The following is a 23473-nucleotide window of genomic DNA, read 5'->3' on the forward strand; positions in this document are numbered from 1 at the left end:
GGCAGCGGAGATAGTGGATGCATTGGCTATAATATTCCTGGATTCAGGGAAAGTTCCAGTGGATTGGAAAAATGCTAATATAACACCCTTATTCAAAAAGGGGGGAGGCAGAAAGTAGGAAACTATAGATCAGTTAGTTTAACGTCTGTCGTTGGGAAATTGTTGGAATCCATTATTAAGGAAGTAGTAATGTGGCATTTGGAAAGTCAAAATGCAATCCATCAGAGTCAGCATGGTTTTATGAAGAGTAAAATGTGTGACTAATTTGCTAGAGTTCTTTGAAGATGTGACAAGCAAAGTGGATAATTGGGATCCTGTAGATGTATATCTGGACTTCCAGAAGGCCTTTGATAAGGTGCTGCACAAAAGATTAATACACAAGATAAGATCACATGGAGTTAGGGGTAATATATTAGTTTGGATAGAGGATTGGCTAACCAACAGAAAGCAGAGAGTCAGGATAAATGGGTCTTTTTCTGGATGGCAAGCTGTAATCAGCGGCGCGCCACAGGGTTTGGTCCTTAGGCCCCCAACTATTTACAATCTATATTAATGACTTGGATTCAGGGATAGGAGGTACTATAGCTAAATTTGCAGATGACACCAAAATATGTGGGAAAGTAAGTTGCAATGAAGAAATAAGAAATTTACAAATGGATATTGGACAGGTTAGGTGAATGGGCCAAAATTTGGCAGATGGAGTTTAACGTGGATAAGTGTGAGGTTATCCATTTTGGTCAGAAGAATAAAAAGGCGACTTATTATTTAAATGGAGAGAAACTTCAGAATGCTTCAATGCAGAGGGATCTGGATGTCCTTGTGCATGAATCACTAAAAGCTGGTATGCAGGGACAGCAGGTAATCAGGAAGGCAAATGGAATTTTGGCATTTATTGCTAAAGGAATAGAGTATAAAAATAGAGAAGTGTTGTTGCAACTGTACAAGGCATTGGTGAGACTGCAACTGGAGTACTATGCACAGTTTTGGTCTCCTTACTTGAGGAAGGATGTAGTTGCACTGGAGGCAGTTCAGAGGAGGTTCACTAGATTGATTCCAGAGATGCGGGGCTTGTCTTATGAGGAGAGATTGAGCAGTTTAGGCCTGTGCTCACTAGAGTTTAGAAGGATGAGAGGAGATCATATTGAGGTATATTAAGATGCTTAAGGGGATAGACAAAGTAGACATGGAGTGGATGTTTCCCCCTTGTGGAGCATTCTAGAATGAGAGGCCAAAGTTTTAGGTTAAGGAGTGGTGGATTTAAATCAGAGATGAGGAGAATTACTTTTCTCAAAGGGTCGTGAATCTGTGGAATTCACTACCTCCGTGCAATGGATGCCGGGATGCTGAATAAATTTGAGGAGGAGATAGACAGATTTTTAATTAGTAACGGGTTGAAAGGTTATGGGGAGAGGGCGGGAAATTGGAGTTGAGGCCGAAATGAGATCAGCCATGATTGCATTGAAAGGCGGGGCAGGCTTGAGGTGCTGAATTGCCTAGCTAATGAATTTTGTAAAATTAAAACCAATGCATCAGCTAGCTCACTAGCCACTTCTTTCAAGACCTTAGGGTGAAGTCCATCCAGGCCTAGGGATTTGTCACCCCGCAGCTCCAACAATTTGCTTAATCCCACTTCCCTGGTGATTGTACTTTTCCCGAGTTCCTCCCTCCCTTCTATCTCCTGATTTACAGCTAATGTTACTTGTTCCCTCTATAGTGAAAACCGAAGCAAAGTACATTTTTAATTCATCAGCCATCTTCCTACTTTCCATAGTCAGTTCCCCAGACGCACTTTCTATAGGACCAAAGCTCACTTTATCTCTCCTCTTATGTAAGTATCTATAGAAGCTCTTACTATCCGTCTTTATATTACTAACTAGTTTTCTCTGATACTCTAATTTTTCCCTCCTTATTAATCTTTTTGCCATTCTTTGCTGTTCTTTATATTCCTTCCAATCTTCTGACCTGCCACCTGTTTTTGCATAATTATATAGTTTTTCTTTATGTTTGACACTGTCCTTAACACTTTTAGTTAACCACGGATGGTGGGCCCTTCCCTTGGAATTTTTCTTTCTCATGGGAATAGTAAAAAAGTATTCTGGCTACTGTAAATCTTGCACTTGTTGAGGCATTGACATAGCATTTTTTTTATCAAAGATATTAGGGGAAATTCTATATCAAGGAGATGCCGAAGAAACCATACCTATTGAATGTTAAGCGGACAATCATTCCCTTTGGGTTAATGTGTATTCCACAAAATGTGTGAATGTGAAGAGATTAAAAATTGATGTCTTGAGTTCGAAACAAATGTTGGAGGAAAAAAATCTCCAAACTTAAATGGGTATATGCAAGCCATTAATTGTCTAACTTTTACCAAAAGAAATGCTTCCAGTGAAATGTTATTGAGAGTCTTAGAAGAAGAATGCCTCACGATATCAGTCTTGGAAGTATAAGATTTATTTCTCTTCAGTTTTTTTTAATTTCTGTGAACATGTACTCATTTTTTTTCTTTAGAATCTGTTAATGTTGCAGATGCTGAGACAATTGAGTACATACTCTATTTGTGATTGGGAGCAGCTGATACTAAATGGGGAAAGGTTAGGGCGCATAAATAAGAACCATTTTCCACCTGTGGAGGGGAAAATTATGTGGAAGAGAAAAGTAGTCAGCGCTTGGATTTATTCATAAAACCCAGTATTACATATGTTGAAGACAGACTGGCTCCAGCTTCTTCCTTTGCTAGCTAGATGTTTACCAAATTAACAGAGTGCCTTGCTACTGGAAGTCCATTCGATTACATGCAAGATTCAATGAAGGGGACTTTGTTTAAGATTCATCCTGGTGGGGCATGGAGAAGAGATCCTGTTAAAGTGGTGAAGAGCTTCGGGCTTTAAACACGAGACTACATTTCTGATGAGAGTGCAGTGTAATGTAAAAATGTGGAGTTTTTGCTTGTAAGTTAATAGGAATACCTTTTCTGTAGTTTAGTATATTAGTTGCCTACTAATTAATATTTAGTTAATGTTGATTTTAGTTTGTTTGTTACAGTAAAAGCCTTGAAATCTTGTTGTGATTCTTTGCATTAGCCCCTTGGAAACTCAAGTCTCTTTTTAAAAATTATTGGTCTGGACAGGGCTCAAATCAATAGCTTTTACAAAATGTGGTTTAATGCAAGTGGCAATACTAATTCTACATGCCTTGCAATGAGTGAAATAATTCCAACTGGAAACATGTCTCTTTGTTTCAGTTTGATTTAAAAATAATTAAATCGGCGATCTATAGTAGTTCAGGAAACAAAGGGTAATGATCGACAGATGTTTTAGTGAATGGAAAGCGGTTTCCAGCAGTGTTCCACAAGGCTAAGTGTTGGGCTCCTTGCTGTTTGTGGTATATATTAATGATTTGGACTTAAATGCGGGAGGCATGATTGGGAAATTTGCAGATGACACAAAAATCGATTGTGTATTTGATAGTGAAGAGGTTAGCTGGGGGCTCCAGACTGATATCAATGGTTTGGTTGAGTGGGTGAAAAAGTGGCAAATGGAATTCAATCCGGAGAAGCGTAAGGTTATGCATTTTGGGAGGGCAATCAAAGCAAGGGGATACTGAATAAACAAGAGGATATTGGGAGGGGTAGAGGAAGTGAGAGATCTTGGAGTGCATGCCCACTGGTCCCTGAAGGTGGCAAGACAGGGAGATGAGGTGGTAAAGAAGGCGTATGGAAGGCTTTCCTTTTTTGCACAACGTATAGAATACAAAAGCAGAGCTGAAGGAGGGTTATGGTTTATTCAGTCTCATCCAAACAGTTTGCAAACCAAGTTCTGATTTGAAAAAGTCGTACCGAAATATTAGGCTGTATTTTTCTCTTTCCAATGCTTAATAATCTGTGTATGTAAAAGTTTTTTTTAAAAAATGAACGAGAAATGACTTGGAAATAAAAGCAAGTGAAGTTTCCTGGTTATGTTCCTTACTTCGCTATTTTTGATAGCAGCATTAACCTATTTATTTAATAAACTGGTTAGCTCCCTTTAATAGACAAAAAAATGAGTTGCAGAAATATGAAAAGTTTGCTTACAGCCATTGGCAGAAATAATTACTGCAACAATAACTTACATTTGTTTTGTGCCTTTAACATAGAAAACATCCTAAGGCAATTCAAAATTACTATACAGTAAATATCTAAAAATATAATTTGCAGGATAAGACTTGGGAAGCTGGGTTTGCACTCTCCAGTGAACATGATTGACTGACTCCAGTCTGAACTTTGCAATTTATTATACTAATGATTTAATGCCACTTCTTCCAATTTTTGTGGATATTAATGGCTGTAAGAGCATGCAGATTCCTTTTCTGCATTATGCCACAAGCATGCAAATAAAATTAAAAGTTTTCAATGTTACAGAGTATAAACTGGGTTCTGCAACTTGCCCACACGGTTAGTGCCTGTAGTAAATTCCTATATATAGAAAGCTCCATGACATTACCTTAAGTAAACTCATCATTACTTCATCCCTGGCAAGTCCTGATTAGTTCTGTCAGTGTTGTGACAGGAATGCTCAAAGCTGCTTAATGTGATCACAACAAGAGATCATCCCCTTATGTTAAAGAAATAGCTGTGCTGCTCTTGAAGAAAATAAATCTTCATGGCTATCAGCTTGGATACTCCAGAATGTGTTTTTTTTTGAGAAAAATGTAACTTGTTTTCGAGCTGCTTTTGGCACCTATGTGACTGATTTGAGGATAAACACTTGTAATTGTTTGGAATGATCAGCTCATTTGCCTTAGATTTTTGCACAAACTATCACAGGCAAAAGAAACATCTCCATCTAACACTCTTCAGTTTCACTCTCCAGTTCACCCTAACAGTTGCCTAATTCATTTCTAACTTACCTTGAATACTTACAAAAAATTGAATTTCACCCCTTGAAGTTTGAACAGTCTGATTTTGGCATTTGAATGAACAGTTTTTGCAAAACCCTCACTTACATTTCTGTAAAATTGTAACAAAGACAGATCTGAGCATGTATAGTTCACTAAATATGTGAAGCTTTGGTCTTCAACTATTGCAGTTTTTAACTGGAGAAGAGCTGAAGAATTTATTTCTGCTGATTAAAGTTTGAATGGCAAATAGTGGGTACCAGGGTTTTTGTTTTTTGTTTCTAAAGTTAACAGCTGCATTTATACTACAGGAAATGCTCAAAGTTTTGTGTCAGACTTTATCTTCCACAAAGTCTTGCTTCTAATGCAAGCCAAATGGTTGCTGATTGCACTTTAAAACTATAAAACCTGAAAGATTTTGCAATATAGTAATTTTAAAGTGAAACTGGATGATTTAGAACCAGTATAGACACGGGGCATTTTCTCGAACACTATCAGCTTAGCTCAGTATAAGCACTCATTTCTGAATTGGGAGTTCTGGATTCAAGTAGCACTCCAGGGCTGAACACTGTCAGGCTGCTACATTATCATAGACTAGTTATATCAAGACTTGTGAGCCTGTTCAGTTGGGAGTAAAATATTCATGGCACTATTCAAAGAAGAGCAAGGGGATTATTTAGTGGCCTCAGGAATGGAAATAGATATTACACCTGTTCTTGGAAGTTTTTCTGTAAAGTAAATGTACTAAAAGACGAAATGCAGTCTTAGTATTGAGCCAATGCTAGAAACATTGCAAGTTGAAGGCAGAAGTACCTTTGTATGATTATCATTCCTTTTTAACTATAATTTCAATACATTAAAAATGGTGAGTGTTTGAAATATTCTAACTGAGCTATGCTTGCAGATGTGCTGTAAGCATAGCATTTTAAAAGGCTGTTGTACCCCAGCCTTCCAGACATCAGAAACTGCAAGTAATCCTGTTAATTCCCAAAAATGCCTCCTTAACAGGCTCTCGGACTCTGTCATAAACTAAAATCATCCCTCAAGCAAAATAGTTTCAAAAACAATTTTACCTCTGTGAGACTCCTGAACTGTTTAAAATGGTCCTGTGACCCACACTGAACTGTAATTGTATAACAACATGTTAAAAATGTCTGTTCCTCTCTCCATTATCTAAATAAATATCTGCCACTGACCCCACCACCTTTCTTCAACCCACTTAAAAATTTACTCTGCCAACCCACCAATACTTTCCCACCCTTTAATTCTACTTCTGAAGCAGCAAAGCAAGATCTGATCATCACTGTGGATCTTAGGGAATAATTTTCCCGTCGGCAAGCAGGGTCAGGGCCCACTCGCCGACCTAAAATGACGCAGGATGACGTCGGGTGGAACTCCCGACATCACTCTTGCCATTTCTGTTTTCGGGTCAGCTGTGTGCCCACTGACCTGTCAACAGCCTATTGAGACCATTGAGAAAGTAATTAAAATCATTAATGGACCTGCCCGTTCAACCTTAAGGTTGGTGGGCAGTTCGGGAGCCCTGGCGGGTTTCAGAAAAAGCATGAAACCTCATCCATGGTTGTGATGAGGTTCATGAGAGTATTTAAATTTTTATTAAAGGTTTCAAAAAAAGTTATGAACATGTCCCAACTCATGTGACAGGGACATGTCAAGGAAATTTTCCTATCATCCATATTACAATTTTAAATTCGGAGCCAATCTCCCTGAGACAGCATTTAGCCTCAGGGAGATCATTCCCGGCTGAGGGAATACTCCCCCCACCACCCGCAACCAATCCTGCACAGGGAGTGCATAGCGCTTCTTGGCGGACGTCACAGTGGGTGGGCCTTAATTGGCCTGCCCACGTAAAATGGGGGCACAGTTTAGAGGCGAGCCCGCTCCTGCACTTCCCCACCAACAGGGGGGGAAATTTTTTCCCTAGTATATTTACTCAAGCATTAGTTTAAAAATGCCTGTCCATCCCTCATTTCAGTTATCAGTACAAACGCCTTCGCTTTTGAACTGACCCAGAATTTGTGACATCTCATCCCGCAGAGCTTTGCCGCAACTTCAAGGTGAAGTTATTTGATCCTCACCCCCACCCGGCTAAGTAACCAATACTATCAATGAGATTTTCCTCTGACCTGCAAATTGGCTTATTCAGAGTTCAGGAGCTAAAACTTTCTTGGCTGAAAATAGAGTTTGGCTCTTAAATTGAGGAATACATTTCCATTAGTTTCAGATTATGACTTTTTAAATTATTGCAAAAATGTTGCTCAACCTATTGTTTAATCAGACTTTTATCACTTAGGAATCATTTCTTGCCATAGTACAGCAGCCTACATTTCCCAGCACATTGTTCACAGTGGATAAAAGTTGTCTTAACATGCTTTAGTTTCTCTCATCCCTGAGAAAAGTGAATTCTTCAAGCTTTTTTTAACTTCATTTTTGAGATCTGGGTATTGCTGGCTAGGGCAGCATTTATGGTTCATTCCTAATTACCCTTGAAAAAGTGGTGGTGTACTGCTACCTTGAACTGCTGTAGTCTGAGAGTTTCTGTACACCCATAGTGCTGTCAGGTTCCAGCATTTTCACCCAGAGGCAGTGAAGGAAAAGGGATATAGTTTTAAATCAGGATGTCATGTGCCTTGGAGGGGAACTTGAAGGTGATGGTGTTTCCATGCACCTGCTGCCCTTGTTCTTTTGGGTGGTGGAAGTCACATGTTTGGAAGGTACTGTTGAAGAAGCCTTGCTACTTGCTGCAGTACGTTTTATAAATGGTACATACTGCAGACTCTGTGTTCAAGTGGTGTAGAGACATTGAAGGTTTAAGCTGGTGGATGGGATGCTGATCAAACGGGCTACTTTGTCCTGGATGTTATCGAGCTTCTTGAGTTGTTGGAGCTGCATTCATCCAGACAAGTGGGGATTATTCCATCACGCTCCTGACTTGTGCCTTGTAGGTGAAGGACAGGCTCTGGGGACTCAGGAGCTGAGTTACTCATCACAGTGCCCAGCCTCTGACCTGCTCTTGTAGCTACGTTGTTTATATAGCTGATCCAGTTAGGTTTACTGGCACTAGTGACCCTCAAGATGATGTTGGGGCGAGGGAAGGGTGATTTCAGTAATTGTAATGCTGTTGAAAGTCAAAGCGAGATGGTCTCTTGTTGGAGGTCATCAATGCCTGGTACTTCTGTGGAACAACTGTTATTTACCACTTATTAGTGTAAGCCTGAATGTTATCCGGATTTTATTGCAAGTGAGAATGGACTGCTTTGTTATCAGGTGGAACTGAACATTGCAATCCTCAATGCACATCCCCACTTCTGCCATGATGGAGGGAACATTATTGGAACAACTGAAGATGGATGAGTCTGAGAATGCCCTGCACAATGTCCTGGGGCTGAGATGATTGGCCTCTAACAACCACAGCTATCTTGGACATAATTCCAGGAGGATTTTTCTCCTTATTCCCATTGCCTTGAATTTTACTGGGGCTCCATGATGCTGCACCCTGACAAATGCTACTTGCTGTCAAGGGCAGTCACATCTGGAATTCAGTTATCCTATCCATGTTTGGCCCAAGGCTGTAATCAGGCCTGGAGCAGAGCAGTCCTGGCAGAACCCTAACTGAACATTAGTGAGCACGTTATTGTTGAGTAAGTGCTGTTTGATAGCACTATTGACAATAAGCTCCATCACTTCAACAATTGAGAGTAAGACAGTGAGTAAGAGAGTGACAGTTGTTGGTCAGATTGGATATATCGTCCTATACATAGCTAGGACATACTTGGGCAATTTCCTGCTTTGTCAGGTAGGCACCTGTATTGTAGCTGTATTGGAATAGATTGGCTAGATGTAAGGCTAGTCCTGGAGCACAAGTGTTCAGTGTTATAGCTAGGATGTTTCTCAGCTTTATGTGCATAAAGAAAATTTGTATGAGAATATTTGAATGTGAGGGCTGCTAGCATCTCAGAAAGAAAACTATTCTCCTATATTTGATTAAATTGGATTGATGATGCTTAATTTGTGTTAATTTATTTTTGCTTAGCCACATTAGTACAGTCCCTATTATTTCAATTTTCATTGAAGAGGTTCTGAACTTTCCTTCAGATATCCCATGCCATATAAAGGAAAGGTTACTGTACTTTTGGTTGAGACAAGCATCAAGGTTCTCGTTATTTAGAGCCATTTATTTCTCTTCTAGAATTGAGTTGAGACAGAAGCGCAACTTTATCTGGGAATGCCATGTTCCTACAAATAAATTTTAAAGTTTTATGCCTGCAGCTCATGGATGTTTTACATTTGTCTGGTTACAGAATGTCAGTTTTGCTGTTAGACTTCAGATAGCTCTAAATAAGTTCTATTATTTTGGTTTTCTTGCACTGTAAAAATTTGAGCTGTTTCAAGTCTCAATCATTTGCTATTCTTCACAGAACATAGGAGCAGATAATAGGCTATTTGGCCTTTCAGGGTTGTTGTGTCATTCAGTGAGATCATTATTGACCTGGTTATGAAATTGGCTCAGTGGAAGGGGGGAGAGAATGAGGAAAAAGGCTAGCAGTCTTATTGATAAAATGTGGCATTCCACAACTGCACACACTGATTTTAGCCCCCTATCCCTTAATACTTTTAGTACGGTAATTTAAAGTTAACGATTGATCTAATACCAATTCCTGTTTGCAGCTGGTCCTCAATTTGGTTCTCAACTCTTCACTGTATTTATTATCAATATAGAAAATGGGATAGAAACTGCACAACCAAATTTGATGATGACATGAAGCACAAAATGATGACGATAGACTAAGTGAATTGGGAAAATTGTGGCAAATTGATTTTAATGTAGGCAAATGTGAGGTCATCCACTTTGGACCTAGAAAGGATAGACCAAGGAACTGACTGGTGAAAAGCTACAGCAGTGGAGGTCCAAAAAGACATATGGGTTCAGGTATAGAGATTAAAATGTCATGGACAGGTATAGAAAATAATCAAAAGGCTAATGGAATGCTGCCCTTTATATCTAGAGGATAGAATCCAAGGAGGTTGAAGACATGGTTCTGCTACACAGAGCCCTTGTTAGACCACACCTGGAATACTGTGAACAGCTCTGCACACCACACACTTGGACGAGTACATTGGCCTTGGAGGGACTGCAGCCTAGAATTACCAGTATGAGACCTGGACATTAAGTGTTAAATTATGGGAAGAGATTACACCAACTAGGATTGTATTCCTTAGAATTTGAGGTGATTTGACCAACGTTAAAAGATCCCAAGGGGAACAGGTGGAGAAACTATTTCACTGGTTGGGGAAACGGGAACTAGGGGGCATAGTCTAAAAATTAGAGCTAGACCTTTTGGGAGTGAAATTAGGATAAGCTTCCATGCAGGGTGGTTGGTGGAAGTTTGGAACTCTCTTCTGCAAACAGCAATTGATGTTAGATCAGTTGTTAACTTTAAATCTGAAAATGATAGATTTGTTCTTAACCAAAGGTATTAAAGGATATGGGGCTAAGACCAGTATATGGAGGTAAGTCACAGCTCATTTCATGAGCTTCAGCATTAGCTAACAGTCTCTTGTGAGGGACTTTATCTATTCAAGTTTCCAGAAGGCATTCGATAACACCCATAATCATTCGCCTGCCCATTAGTTTTATTACTTCTTCAAAAAAATTCAGTCATGTTCATCAGACATGACCCTACTACCCATTACAAGTCCATGGCTGTTTCTAATCAGAGGATATTCACACTGAAGTGGAGTGGGTGCGGGTGAAAGGATGGAAGCTGTGTGGAGAGAGGATTAGAAATAGCTTACGAGGAAGAGAGAAAGAAAACATACTCTATAGAAGTTTATTGTTCTAGCTGCAACTCTTGAGCAATGGGAATTATATAATGTCACAGGTTACAGCACAGAAAGTGACTAGCTCCATAACGGTAGGTAACCTTTTACTGAATGTGATGCCATTTGAGGGCTACCTAACTTCTGGTATTTTTCAGTGTAGTGGATTCTCAGTATGTCATTGATCCTGGTTGGGGAAGCAGAGTGTGAGGGAAGTTGACAGGTGGAGATATGAATGATGCCAGCTTTCTGGCAGACATGCTTGTGAAGTGAATTCTGAGAAAGCCATGATGCAAGATGTTGTGAACCAAGGATCTATTTTTAATTAAAAAGTACAAGGAACAGTTTATTCCATGCATTTTAAGTCCCTCCACGATCTATTAATATATACAGCTACTGTTTTTGTAAATCTCTTTTTTTAATAAGTCTCGCTTTCCAAATGTAAGTTTGCCAGGTGTAATTTTGTTCTCTGCTTTTAAAGCATAGCTATTAGTACTACAGGAACAGTTCTTGTCCTTTTAAATCAACTAATTTTGTCAAGTGAGATTTATCTGAACCCCAGCCCCCATGGTTCCTTGAAGGTGAGATGTAAATATCAAGCTGCTGACGCTTTGAAATGTATCTAAACTGACTAACATAGTCGTGCTTTGACTGCAGAAATGAACTCCATTCAATTATGAATATATTTGCACATGGTACACACATTTTATGGTTATAGTTTTTCATTTTAATCATCTTGCTATTTTATGTTCTGTGCAATATGTTTGTTTAATACTGTGATAATTTTTAAAATACTTTTAAAGTGGTAAATTTTGTAACCTGATGTTTTAACGTGCTGCCTGTGATCAAATAGAACATATTAGGATGTGTTTTAGAGTGTAGCTGGAGTAGGGAGCACAGCTAATTAATGTTCTGGGAGAAAATAAAATCCGACAATAGTTTCAAACTTTTGTGAATATAGAAAGCACTCATTGAGCAGAAAACAGACTCTGCCTCCCTCTTGAGGTTTTGATGTGTGTCTGGTCTTGAATGTGCAAGACTATAGACCTGAGATCCCCTAATAAATGAGTGTTAGCATTCACAATATTCACCAGTGAAGGCAACCACTGAATCTTGATTGGATTCTAAAAGCAGCTTCTTTTATCCTCAATCATATGTTCCTGAATAAAAGTCTTGTCTGTGTCAGTTCTCTTAGCATGTAATATTTTTAAATTTCACTTTTTAACCAAAATGTTCTCTAGTATGCATTCTGCATATCTCAGTTGCATCAGCTTGGCTCAAATGTTATATTACTAAAATGAACAACTAACCTAGAGCACCTACGATAAACAAGTAGCAAAGAAAATTGGGATTCAAAAGTTAGAATTGGCTATTATGGATTAAACTAACAAGTAACTTAAAGGGAGGTACAATTTTATTTTTGCAAATTCATTAGCTGCCTCTTTGTTCTGTCACTAATGTGGAGAATATGGTACTCAAAATGTCCATAAATTAAATTTAAAACAGTAACAACAACTTGCAAGCATAAAATTTACCTACACAATTGTTTTTGTGTTTGAAACCTCTAACCAAAATTCTCTTTGGAGACTTGCCCTTTTCTTCCAGGGGCCTGTGATTTAGGGCATTCCCACACCTAAAGCTCAGCATTGCCTACCTGAGGAAGAGACTGAACCAATTAGAATGCTACAAGTATACTGCACCTTCCAAATTACCTTTTTGTCCTAAGTTCAATGCATGGCAGCACATTCTGGAATGGGGAGCTGCCAAACATAGTTCTTTTTATGACTAACCAAAACATTCAGTGTGCAAAATGTATAGTTAGTAAGCCTTAGTTTGGTGATGGAAAAGGATTGGAACCAAGGCCCAAGAAAGCAATTTTAGGAGTGATGCATGCTTGAAAGTAGCTGAGAATTCTCTGCATGAATACAACAAAAAGACTGAGTATAAACTTCTGAACTATAGCTGATGGCAACCTTGGCAGGAAAAAAAATAGAGTTTGTAATCTGTAAACAGCATATGTGCTATTACATATCCAATTAATCCTGCTGCTCATTGGCCCCTAACCGCAGACTTTGCTGCTTTCAGTTGCCATGTAACAGGAAACTGACCCTGCTCAATCATGCTTTAGTTTTAATTTTTTTGTGCTTTATTCCGCATTCAACTACATCATGCTCTGGCCTGTGCTTTGGTGTCTACCTGAATATTATCATGGGATATTTATTAGGCTATCAAATTTAATACCTGCCCAATCTCTGCAGGATAGGACCACAGAAGACAAAACTTTCACTGCAGTGGTGTTGACAAATGCAGCTTGTTTTAGCATGTTGACTTGCAAATCAAAACTCGGTGTAAAGTGGTCAAGTTTGTAGGTTACACGAAACTGGGGCAGCTGTCTGGATGAAACGTTCAAACGTTCAAAGACCTATAACAGGTGTTAAATTAAAATCTGCAATTAGACAAATTAGTGAGAGATGGAATTCAATATGGATAAGTACAAGGCATTAAACCCAATGCCATACACAAGTACAGTCCAGCATGCTAATGAGCAATCTGATGCACAGGATCAAGGTTTCAATGCACTGCTTAGTTGAAATTTGACTGAGTCAACCATTAGCAATAATGGACTTTTTCATCATGTATAACCATCAAAACTTCCTGATTTCTGATGTGATTTTATAATCACATTTGTAGGGTTGTGGCTATATCAGATGGCTTCACCTTGGAAGCATGGATAGCTCCAAAAGTTTAATATATTTTTCCCCTCCCAGGACAAGATTTAAAAAAAACCTTTTTGGGGCCAGCTTTTCTCTCCATCTATTCGTCTTCCTTCTTGCCTGGGTCAGTGTCATGAAGAAGCTTGTAGCAATAGTGATTCCCAGCAAAAAAAAAAATTGCCAAAATGAATATGGGTCAAAATAGCGGGGAATATTTCTGCTCTATTTGAATATTGCAGTGGGTTTGTTTACATTCACCTGAATGAACAGTATGGACTTTGGTTTGACATCTTGTCCAAAGGACATCATCTCAGACAATACAGCATTGCTGCTGCAGTACTACACAGGTAATTTTTATTCTTTTGTGGGATGTGGGCATCGCTGATAAGGCCAGTATTTATTGTCCATCCCTAATTGCCTTCGAGTTGAGAAGGTGGTGGTGAACTGCTGCCTCGAACTGCAGCAGTCCATTAGTACACCGGAGTGCTGTTAGCAAGGGAATTCCAGGTTTTTGACCTAACGACAGCGAAGGAATGGCAGGATAGTTCCAAGTCAGATGGTGTGTGGCTTGGACGGGAACATGCAGGTACCCATGTGCCTGCTGCCTTTGCCCTTCTAAGTCATTGAGGTCATGGGTTTGGACGGTGCTGTTGAAGGAGCCTTGTTGAGTTGCTGCAGCGAACTTGTAGATGGTACACACTGCTGCCATTGTACACTGGTGGTGAAGGGAGTGAATGTTTAAGGTGCTGGTTGTGGTGCTGATCAAGCAGGTTGCTGTTGAAGCCACACTTGTCCAGTAAAGGGGAGAATATTCCATCACACTCCTGACTTGTGCCTTGTAGGTGATGGATGGCTTTGGGAAGTTAGGATGTGAGTTACTCACCTCAGAACTCCCAGCCTCTGACCTGCTCTTGTAGCCCCAGTATTTAAATGGCTGGTTAAGTTCAGTTTCTGGTCAATGGTAACCCCCCACCACCCCAGGATGTTGACCGTGGGGAATTCAACAATGGTAATGCTATTGAATGTCATGGGGAGATAGTTAGATCCTGTGTTGTTGGAGGTGTCATTGCCTGGCGTTTGTGTGGTGCAAATGTCACTAACCACTTAAAAGGCCAAGCTGAATGTTGTCTAGGCCTTGCTTCACATGGACATGGACTGCTTCAGTATCTAAGGAGTTGCAAATGGTAGTGAATACTGTGCAGTCATCAGCAAACATCCCCCTTTCTGATTTTGTTAGAGGATAGGCCATTGAGGGAACAGCTGAAGATGGTTGGGCCTAGAACACTGCCTTGACGAATGTCAGTCTAAATTATATGCTCGAACTCATATTTGGGCTTCAACTGCAATATTTTGATTTAGAGCAGAGCATGCTAAAAACTGAGTCATTACTTATATTTATATTCACACTACTTATAAATCAAGTTTGTGTGAAAATCTTTTTGTCTTTCTAGAAGTCTGCCTATTTATTCCATTTAAAATGATCTTTTTTTGTTGAAATAAAGGAGATACGAATACCAAGAAAAATTTTATCTCAAATTTATTCATATGTCATGAGGGTTGAAGTCTTCCGCATTAATCAAAGTTTCTCTAGGTCAGAACTATCCATTTATGTTTCGTAAGATGCTAAACCATAGCCTCGCTGTTGAGAAGACTTTCTCAATAACTTGTATCACTTTCGTTTGGAAATTTGAATGTTTCACCTATCTGTTAAGCTAAACTCCAAATCCTAGAGAGCTGTGAAGAATAACCAGACGTGCTTAAATTACTGAGAACCCAATATTTCGTGCCTTAACATGGCCTTTTTACCATTTCAAATAGTAATTTATGTAGGCTAGGTAGAATTGTTACTTTTTTTTAAAGCTCTTCTATTTATCTTGTGGTTAATATAGCCAAATTAGTAGAAAGTTGACCAGTTAATAAGCTCTTGACTGATCTTCCTGTACTAGCGCAAACCACATTTTTAATTTGAAATAATGCAATGGCCATTTGTTTGTTTTTTAATTGATACTGTTGATCAACTTGCTTTAGAACAACTTGCTTTAGAATGAAAATATGAATGATGGCTCACTGAATTTGAACATTTGCTGAGATGAAAAACATCCTTTTGAAATATAGATGGAAAGTGTCAATTTTAGATGAAAGTTCTTATTCTGCAGTAGCTACCAACCCCATCACTAGATTGGGAGATTAATACTCATCTGTACTACTGGCAACATTCTTGTGAATTGGGCAACTCGTGTTAAACTGAAAAGTTAAACCATGGGTGAACTTTGAACAGAGATTCATACCATCGAAAAGCTGACTTATTAGAGGACTTTGCACTAACCTCCAGTTCCTCAACCAAGGTTTGTTGTGAGTCTCATTTATAACGTCCAGTTTTGCAAAATATGTCATGTGCCTGTTTCAACTGAAGTTTGCTTAAATAAATAAGTGATGGAGCTATTGGAAATTAAGTTGTTTGGATGTCTGACTGGATGTAATGACAAAATGTCTTTTGCAAGAAACACATGATTTTGACCCATGATCAAATGCTTGTCAGGAAGAAAATTGAAGCTGGCAGATCCTGTCAATTATGGTACAATTTTGGTTAAAAATGCAAATTTCCAACACTTTTTAAAAGTAGAGATGTTAAATATTTAATGCAAGTAATCTGTTGGATTTATTCTGAGATCATGTTCCTAGGTCTCTGGTATGAGAACTGGTTCTACTGACTCTAAGGATTTGGAGACCAAGGATACAAAAAAAACACATTTAGGAAATGACCGTCTTGCAGGACAAATAACAGGAGCATCACAGGCACCTGAACACAAGAAAGGCAAACCGCTGAAAGACCTTGCAGTCACCCGGCTTGGTCAAGGAGAAAAACTTCCAAAACTAGGTGCGTGAAAATGATTGAGCAGATCAGAACACTTACTAAATGGATCAAAGAAAAACATTGTGATTTAAATATTGTGACTTAATGGGAAAGATGTATTTCTCCATTTTTGAAACATTACAAAAGTAGGTGAATATTTTTAATAAAAATGCCAAATTAATCCTTTATACTCTCTTTCTACTCTAATACCTTCATTGGGTCAAAATTGTGTCATGTTCTAACTCATTCTTTCTAGCCCTCAACAAATCTGTTTGTTCCTTCACAGTCTTAAGACTGTTAAAATCTAAAGTTGGCATTGCCTTATTACTTCTCTTGTTTCAAAGTTGGTGCTGTTCTTTACTATTGGACTTAGCTCTTAACCTTGGTTTCTGAAATTAAAAAAAAAATCCTAACACCTACTGTAATCCACCATGTCACCTGAAAAGAGGTGAGGAGCGATTTCTTTTACTGCAAGAGGTTAGGTTATTACTAAAGCAAGTAGTTAAGGCAGCAATCTTGAGGGAAAATGGGCTAAATATTAGAAGCAAAAGATCTGGGACTGTGTGCGGGAGAGAGCAAGAGCATGGGATTTTGGATTGCTCCCTAAAGAGTTAACATAGACAGGGTGGACTTAATGGCTTTCTTCTATGCTGCTGCCGTGCTTCTAGGCCACTCTGGAAAAGCCACTGCTGGGGAGGAGCCCATGCATCATAGTCTTTTGAAAATATATGTATCAAAACATTTGCTGTTTTTAAGCTATCCATGTTTTAATTTACAAAGTTGGAGGGGCCTGGGACCTAATCTTGATAGTTGATTTTACAGAGTAGCACTTTCCCTTCCTCGCACCCCTGGCCCCAACCAGCGGGAACAAACTTAATTCTGTTCAACACAAACCTCCACTGAACCCAACCCAGGATGTGGTGACTGGGCAGTAAGTTAGAGGCCTCTGATATTGAGCCTCACTCCTTGGCCCAGCATTGCTAGCAGCTCAATTCTGTAAGTTATCAATGTACTCTTACAGCTTATGGTTCATGCAAAAAATTTCCTAAGTGAATATTAAAAATAACTTCTGAAAATGGCTGCACTCAAGTATTAGCAATGCTGATTAGTCTCTGTCATTCAAATCTCCTAGTCCTCCCTTTTTTTTGCTTTCTGGTTACTCAGCTTACAGCAAGGACATCCTGGCTACAGTGCTGAAGACTTGCATTCCAGAGCTAGCCACCCCTTTAGCCAAGTTATTCCAGTACAACTACAGCACTGATACCTACCCAACAAAGTGGAAAATTGCCCAGGTATGCCTGTCCAGGAAAAGGACAAATTTGATCCAGTCAGACCAATTCACCCCATCTGGCTACTTTCAGTCAATATCAAAGTGATGGAAAGTGTTGTTGACGGTGCTGATAAGCAACTCTTACTAATCCAATAACCTTAACTGAAACTCATTTTGGGCTCTGCACGAGTTCCTCAGGCCCAACCATCTTCAGCTGTTTCATTAATAACTTTTTGCACCGCATAAAGTCAGAAGTGGGGATGTTTGCTGTCGATAGTACAATGTCCAATATCATTTGTGACCCCCTAGGATGCTGAAGCAGTAGCAAAACCTGGATAACATTCACACATAAATGGCAAGTACCGCTTGTGCTGGATAATGACCATCCCCAGCAAGAAAGTGTCTGGCAACCTCCCCTTGATACTCAGTGTTGAATTGCCCACCATCAACATCCTGGGGGTCAACATTGTCTATAAACATAACTGGGTCAGGTACATAAAACACTGTATCTACAAGAATAGGTCAGAAGCTGGGTATCCTGTCTTTGGTGACTCACTTCCTGACCCTCCAACCCAGAGCCTTTCCACCATCCACAAGGCACAACTCGAGTGATGGAATAGCCATTCTACTTGCCTGGATTTGTGAATGCAAAGCCTAACGCCATCCAGGACAAAGCAGCCCACTTGATTAGACCCCACCTTCCACTTTAACCATCAAATTCCTCACCACCAGTTCATTATTGCTGTAGTGCTTTCCATCTATAAGATGCACTGCAGTTGCTCACTAAGGTTTCTTCAGCAGCACCTTTTGAACCGTGACCTCTACCACTTAGAAGGGCAGCAGGCAGATGGAAACACAACCGCCTCTTAAATTCTGCTCCAAGTCACCCACCACCCTGACTTGAAAATGCATGATTGTCTTTTACTGTCACTGGGCCAAAGTCTAAGAAAGCCCTAATGGCACTGTGGGAGTACTGTCACTATGCACATTGCTGCGGCTGAGGGAGGCGAGTCACCGCCGGAACCTTGAGGATAATTAGAGATGTCAGCCGATGACAGCCACATCTCTCAAATGAATTTTGAAAAGAACCTGTGTGATCTATTTTCTTCGGTCTTCCTGTGTTCTCTAGGCCAGTGTTGGAGGCAGAGGGAACAGTACAGACTGATACTCTTGTTCCTTGCATGCAGACTCCTGTTACCCATTTGAAACATAAGAGCAAGAGTAGGCTATTCGGCCCGTCAAGCCTGCTGTACCATTCAAACAGATCATAGCTGATCATCTACCTCCTATGCCATTTTTCCCAACTATCCCCGTATTCCTTGACATCATTAATATTCAAAAATCTACCGATTTCTGCCTTGAACATGCTCCGTTATTGAGCTTCCACAGCCCACTGGGGCAGAGAATTCCAAAGATTCACTGCCCTCTGACTGAAGAAATTCTTCCTCACATCAGTCTTAAATGGCTTATGTCACCTAATTCTAGATTCACCAGCCAGGGAAAGCATCTGATCCACACCTACACTGCCACGCCCAGCAAGAATTTTGTAAGTTTCAATGAGATCTCATTCTTCGAAACTCTACAGGATATGGGCCCAGTTTTCTCAATCAGTTCTCATAAGACAATGCCTCACATCCCAGGAATTAATCTGGCGAATCTCTGTTGCACTCCCTCTATGACAAATATAATCCTTAGATATTGAGACCAAAACTGTACACAATAGTCCAGGTGTGCTCTCACCAAGACTGTATGCAATTAAAGCAAGACATCTTTACTCCTGTACTCAAATCCCTTTGTGCTGAAGGTCTTCCTAATTGCTTGCTGCACCTACATACTAGCTTTTAGTGACTCATGAACAGGAACACCCAGGTCCCTTTGGACATCAGCACTTCCCAACCTCTCTCCATTTAAGAAATACTCTGCCTTTTTGTTTTTTTGACCAAAGTGGATAACGTCACACTTATTCGCATTGTATTCCATCTGCCATGTTCTTGCCACTCACTGTCGAAATCCCCTTGAATCCTCCTTGCATCCTCCTCACAACTTACATTCCCACTTAATTTTGTGTCGTCAGCAAATTTGGAAGGATTATATTTAGTCCCCACATTGAAATAATTGATGTAGCTTGTGAATATCTGTGGCCCCAGCACTGATCCTTGCGGTACCAAACAAATAACAGCCTGCCATCCTGAGAATAATCCTTTATTTCTATTCTCTGTTTTCTGCCTGCTAACCAATTCTCAACCCACACCAGTATTATTACCCCCAGTCGCATAATTTGTGGGATCAGATCAAAAGCCTTCTGAAAATCCAAATACACCGCATCCACTGGTTCTCTTTTATTTATGCTACAGGTAATATCCTCAAAAAAAACTCCACATTTGTCTGACATAATTTCCCTTTCATAAATCCATGTTGACTCAGTCCAATCATATATTTTTTAGGTGTCCAGTTATCACATCCTTTGTAATAGATTCTAACATTTTCCCTGCCACTGATATCAAACTAATAGGTGTGTAGTTCTCTGTTTTCTCCCTCCCTCCCTTCTTAAATAGTGGGGTTACATTTGCTACTTTCCAGTCTGCAAGAACCTTTCCAGAACCTAAAGGATGCTGAAAGATAGCCACTTACTTCAACATTCTGCGATTTAGCTTATGTGGTCCAGGGGATTTATCAGTCTTGAATCCAATTCATTTTTTGAGTAGTACCTCTTTATTAATACTAATTTCTTTCAGTTCCTCATTTTCACAAGCCCCTTGGTTCTGTATCCTCCTCCATGAAGACAGACACAACGTAATTATTTAGTTTCTCCGCCATTTCCTGTTTTCCTGTTTGCGCCTGTAATAGATCCACATTTGTCTTTACAAATCTTTTCCTTCTCACATACCTGAAGAAACTTTTATAACCTGGCTTTACGTTACTTGTAAGCTTGCATTCATGTTCTCTTTTCTCTTACTTTATCAGTTTCTTTTGGTGGATTCTAAATTGCTCCCAATCCTCAGGCTTACCACTTTTTTTGGCAACTTTATAAACTACTTATTTTGATCTAATGCAATCTTTAACTTTTTTTTGTTGGTGTTATGACCCAGCAGTAGGTAAAGCTGAGTTATTAAAAAACCCCAGAGGGGAACTTTAAACAACTGTCATAACCTATATTTTAAGTGGTATGTTTGAGATGCAACTCTAAATTCAGGAATCAGACCACCAATTCTGAAGAGGTTTTAAAATAAACTAAATGAAACATTTTATTAATTTCCACAAATATATACATATGGCTACAAATTACTATGATCATAACTTTCAACAAATTCCAAAACTAATCTCCATTTAAGGAAATAGCATCCATAGACTTATCCAGACACCAGGCAAAGTATTTTCACCTTATGAATTCAAAATGAGGTTCTTTTCACTTTGGTCCCTGTGGAGACAGTTGGAGGCTTACAGCTGCTTTGATCTTACATTGCCTCTGCTCTGCATGTACGAAAACTGCTATTGGTTATGTCCAGCACATCTCATACAATGAGAATTTACATTCAGTCACCAGACTCTTTGAACTCCACCTCTTCTAACAATAAAACCCCTTTTATAGCACCAATTTTATTAATAATACAAACATATTGCTAGCTAGATGCCAGATTTCACCCCACTTCTTGAATGCTCTATTCAAAAAATGCAAATGCACTCTACCTCTCTTACATCTCAAAACTAGTACACATCAAAGCATCTAGACTAGCTGGCTTTAATCCAGTTAAGACACACCCAAAGACTAAACCTCTTTTTTAAAATAAAAATATTTCCCAGTAATATTCTATACATTAATAGCTTTATGACAGTTAGTCACGGTTGATTCATCTTTCTTGTTGGGGTTTTTGTGTCTTAAAGGAATGTATATATGCTGTAAACCATGTAATACTACTTTAAATATTAGCTATTGTCTGTCTACCATCAAATCTTTTGATGTATTTTCCCAATCCACCATAGCCAACTTGCCCTTCATGTCTTCGTAGTTTCCTTTGTTCAGATTTAAGACCCGAGTTTCCGAATGAACTACTCATTTTCAAATTTAATGTAAAATTCCAACATGTTATGGTCACTGTTTCCTAAAGGCTCCTTTACAGCAAGGTTATCAATTAGCTCTTTCCTATCACCAAATGCTAAATCTAAAATAACCCAATCCCTAGTTGGTTCTTCAATTTACTACTCTAGAAACCCATCTGTTACACACTTTATCCTCCATAGCCAATTAGGTTTACCCAGTCAATATGTAAATTGATGTTGCCCATTATTACTTTATTACCCATGTTACATGCAGCTCTAATCTACTGACTTATACCATACCAACATTATTACTATAGTTTGATGGCCTTTAAACAACTCTTACCAATGTTGCTTCCCTTTTTCTGTTTCTTAGCTCCACCCAAACTGACTCTACGTATTAATTCTTCGACGAAAGAGCCTCTCTCACTAATGTACCAATCTTGTCCCTTTTAACAGTTGTACCCCACCTCCTTTTCCTTTTTGCCTAGCTTTCATAAATGAGGATTATCCGTGAATATTCAGTTCCCAGTCTTGGCCACCCTGTAACCAAGCCTCCTTAATGGCAGTTAAAACATACCTATTTACCTCTATTTGTGCTTTCCAATCATCTACCTCTTTGCAAATGCTGCATGGCCAATTAGCGTACCCTTTATCTTTTTAACATTATTCTGCATTCTGATCCTATTCAATGCTTGCCTTCACTTTGTCTGCCTTCTAATTTCGCTTACTACTTTTCTATTTTCTGTTACCAGCTTTGTTTCCCTCCAGTCTGAGCTTCCTCTCAGATTCCCATCACCCTGCCAATCTAGTTTAACAGCAGCGCTAGCAGTGACGATGTTAGTCCTGTTCCTGCTAAGGTGCAGCCCATCCATCTTATACAGGTTGCACCTGTCCCAGAATCAGCCCCAATGCCTCATAAATGTGATGCCCTCCCTCCTACACTAATTCTCCAGCCATGTATTCAATTGCTCAATCCTCCTATTCCTATGCTCACTAAGACATGGCACTGGTAGTAATCCTGAGACTATTGCTTTTGAAGAAATTTTTAATTTCTTTCCTAACTCCCTAAGATCTGCTTTCAGGACCTCATCCCTCTTCCTATCTATGTTGTTGGTGCCAACGTGGACAATGATTTCCAGCTGTTTAACATCCCCCAAAAGAATGTCCTGCAGCTGCTGTGTGACATCTTTGACTTGGTACTAGGGAGACAACATACAATCCTGGAGTCACCTCTATGTTTGCAGAAAAACCTGCCTGTTCCCGTAACCAACGAATCCTCTATCACTATTGCTCTTCCATTCTCCTTTCTCCCCTCCTGTGCAGCTGAGCCACCCGTGGTGCTATAGACTTGGATGTTGCTACACTCCTCTGAGGAACTACTTGTATCCAAAATGGAAAACCAGTTAGTGAGCGAGATCGACTCAGGGGAGTCATGCTTTACCTGCCTGGTTCTCCTAGAACCTGGTGGCCACCCATTTCCCCCTCTGCCTGTGTGCTCTTAATCTGTGGTGTGACCACTCCTTAAATGTGCTATCCATCTAGTTCTCTGCCTCGTGAATGTACCACAGTGTTCCAGCCACTGCTTGAGTTCAGAAACCCAGAGCTCAAACTTCTGCAGCTGGTGACACTTCCTGCGGATGTGTTTGGCTGGGGCACTTGGTGGTCCACAACTTCCCACATTCCACTTGGCTGAGCTCTGCCATCCCTTAACTTTTACAAACTATTTATTAGAAGTAGAATAACTTACCAGTTACTCATCAATCAGCTTCTTCCCCTGTACTGAAGTTAGAATCAAATACTGGACACTGAAAAAGTAGATCATGGTGCTGCTTACTGCCTCTGGGTTCTCTCTCCGCCTTTTTAAAAATGTATTCACAAGAT

General features: G+C 39.6%; 1 protein-coding gene across 1 annotated transcript in view; it reads left to right on the forward strand.

Annotated features, from left to right (window-relative positions):
* phf3 (PHD finger protein 3) overlaps positions 1-23473 on the forward strand; it is a 133952-nt gene that overhangs the window by 54286 nt on the left and 56193 nt on the right. The window contains exon 6 of the mRNA XM_041187764.1: positions 16113-16308. Coding sequence (XP_041043698.1) covers positions 16113-16308 — 196 coding nt within the window. The remainder of the gene's footprint in view (positions 1-16112; positions 16309-23473) is intronic.

The sequence above is a fragment of the Carcharodon carcharias genome, chromosome 5 (assembly GCF_017639515.1).
Source record: "Carcharodon carcharias isolate sCarCar2 chromosome 5, sCarCar2.pri, whole genome shotgun sequence".
In the NCBI taxonomy this organism is placed as follows: Eukaryota; Metazoa; Chordata; class Chondrichthyes; order Lamniformes; family Lamnidae; genus Carcharodon; species Carcharodon carcharias.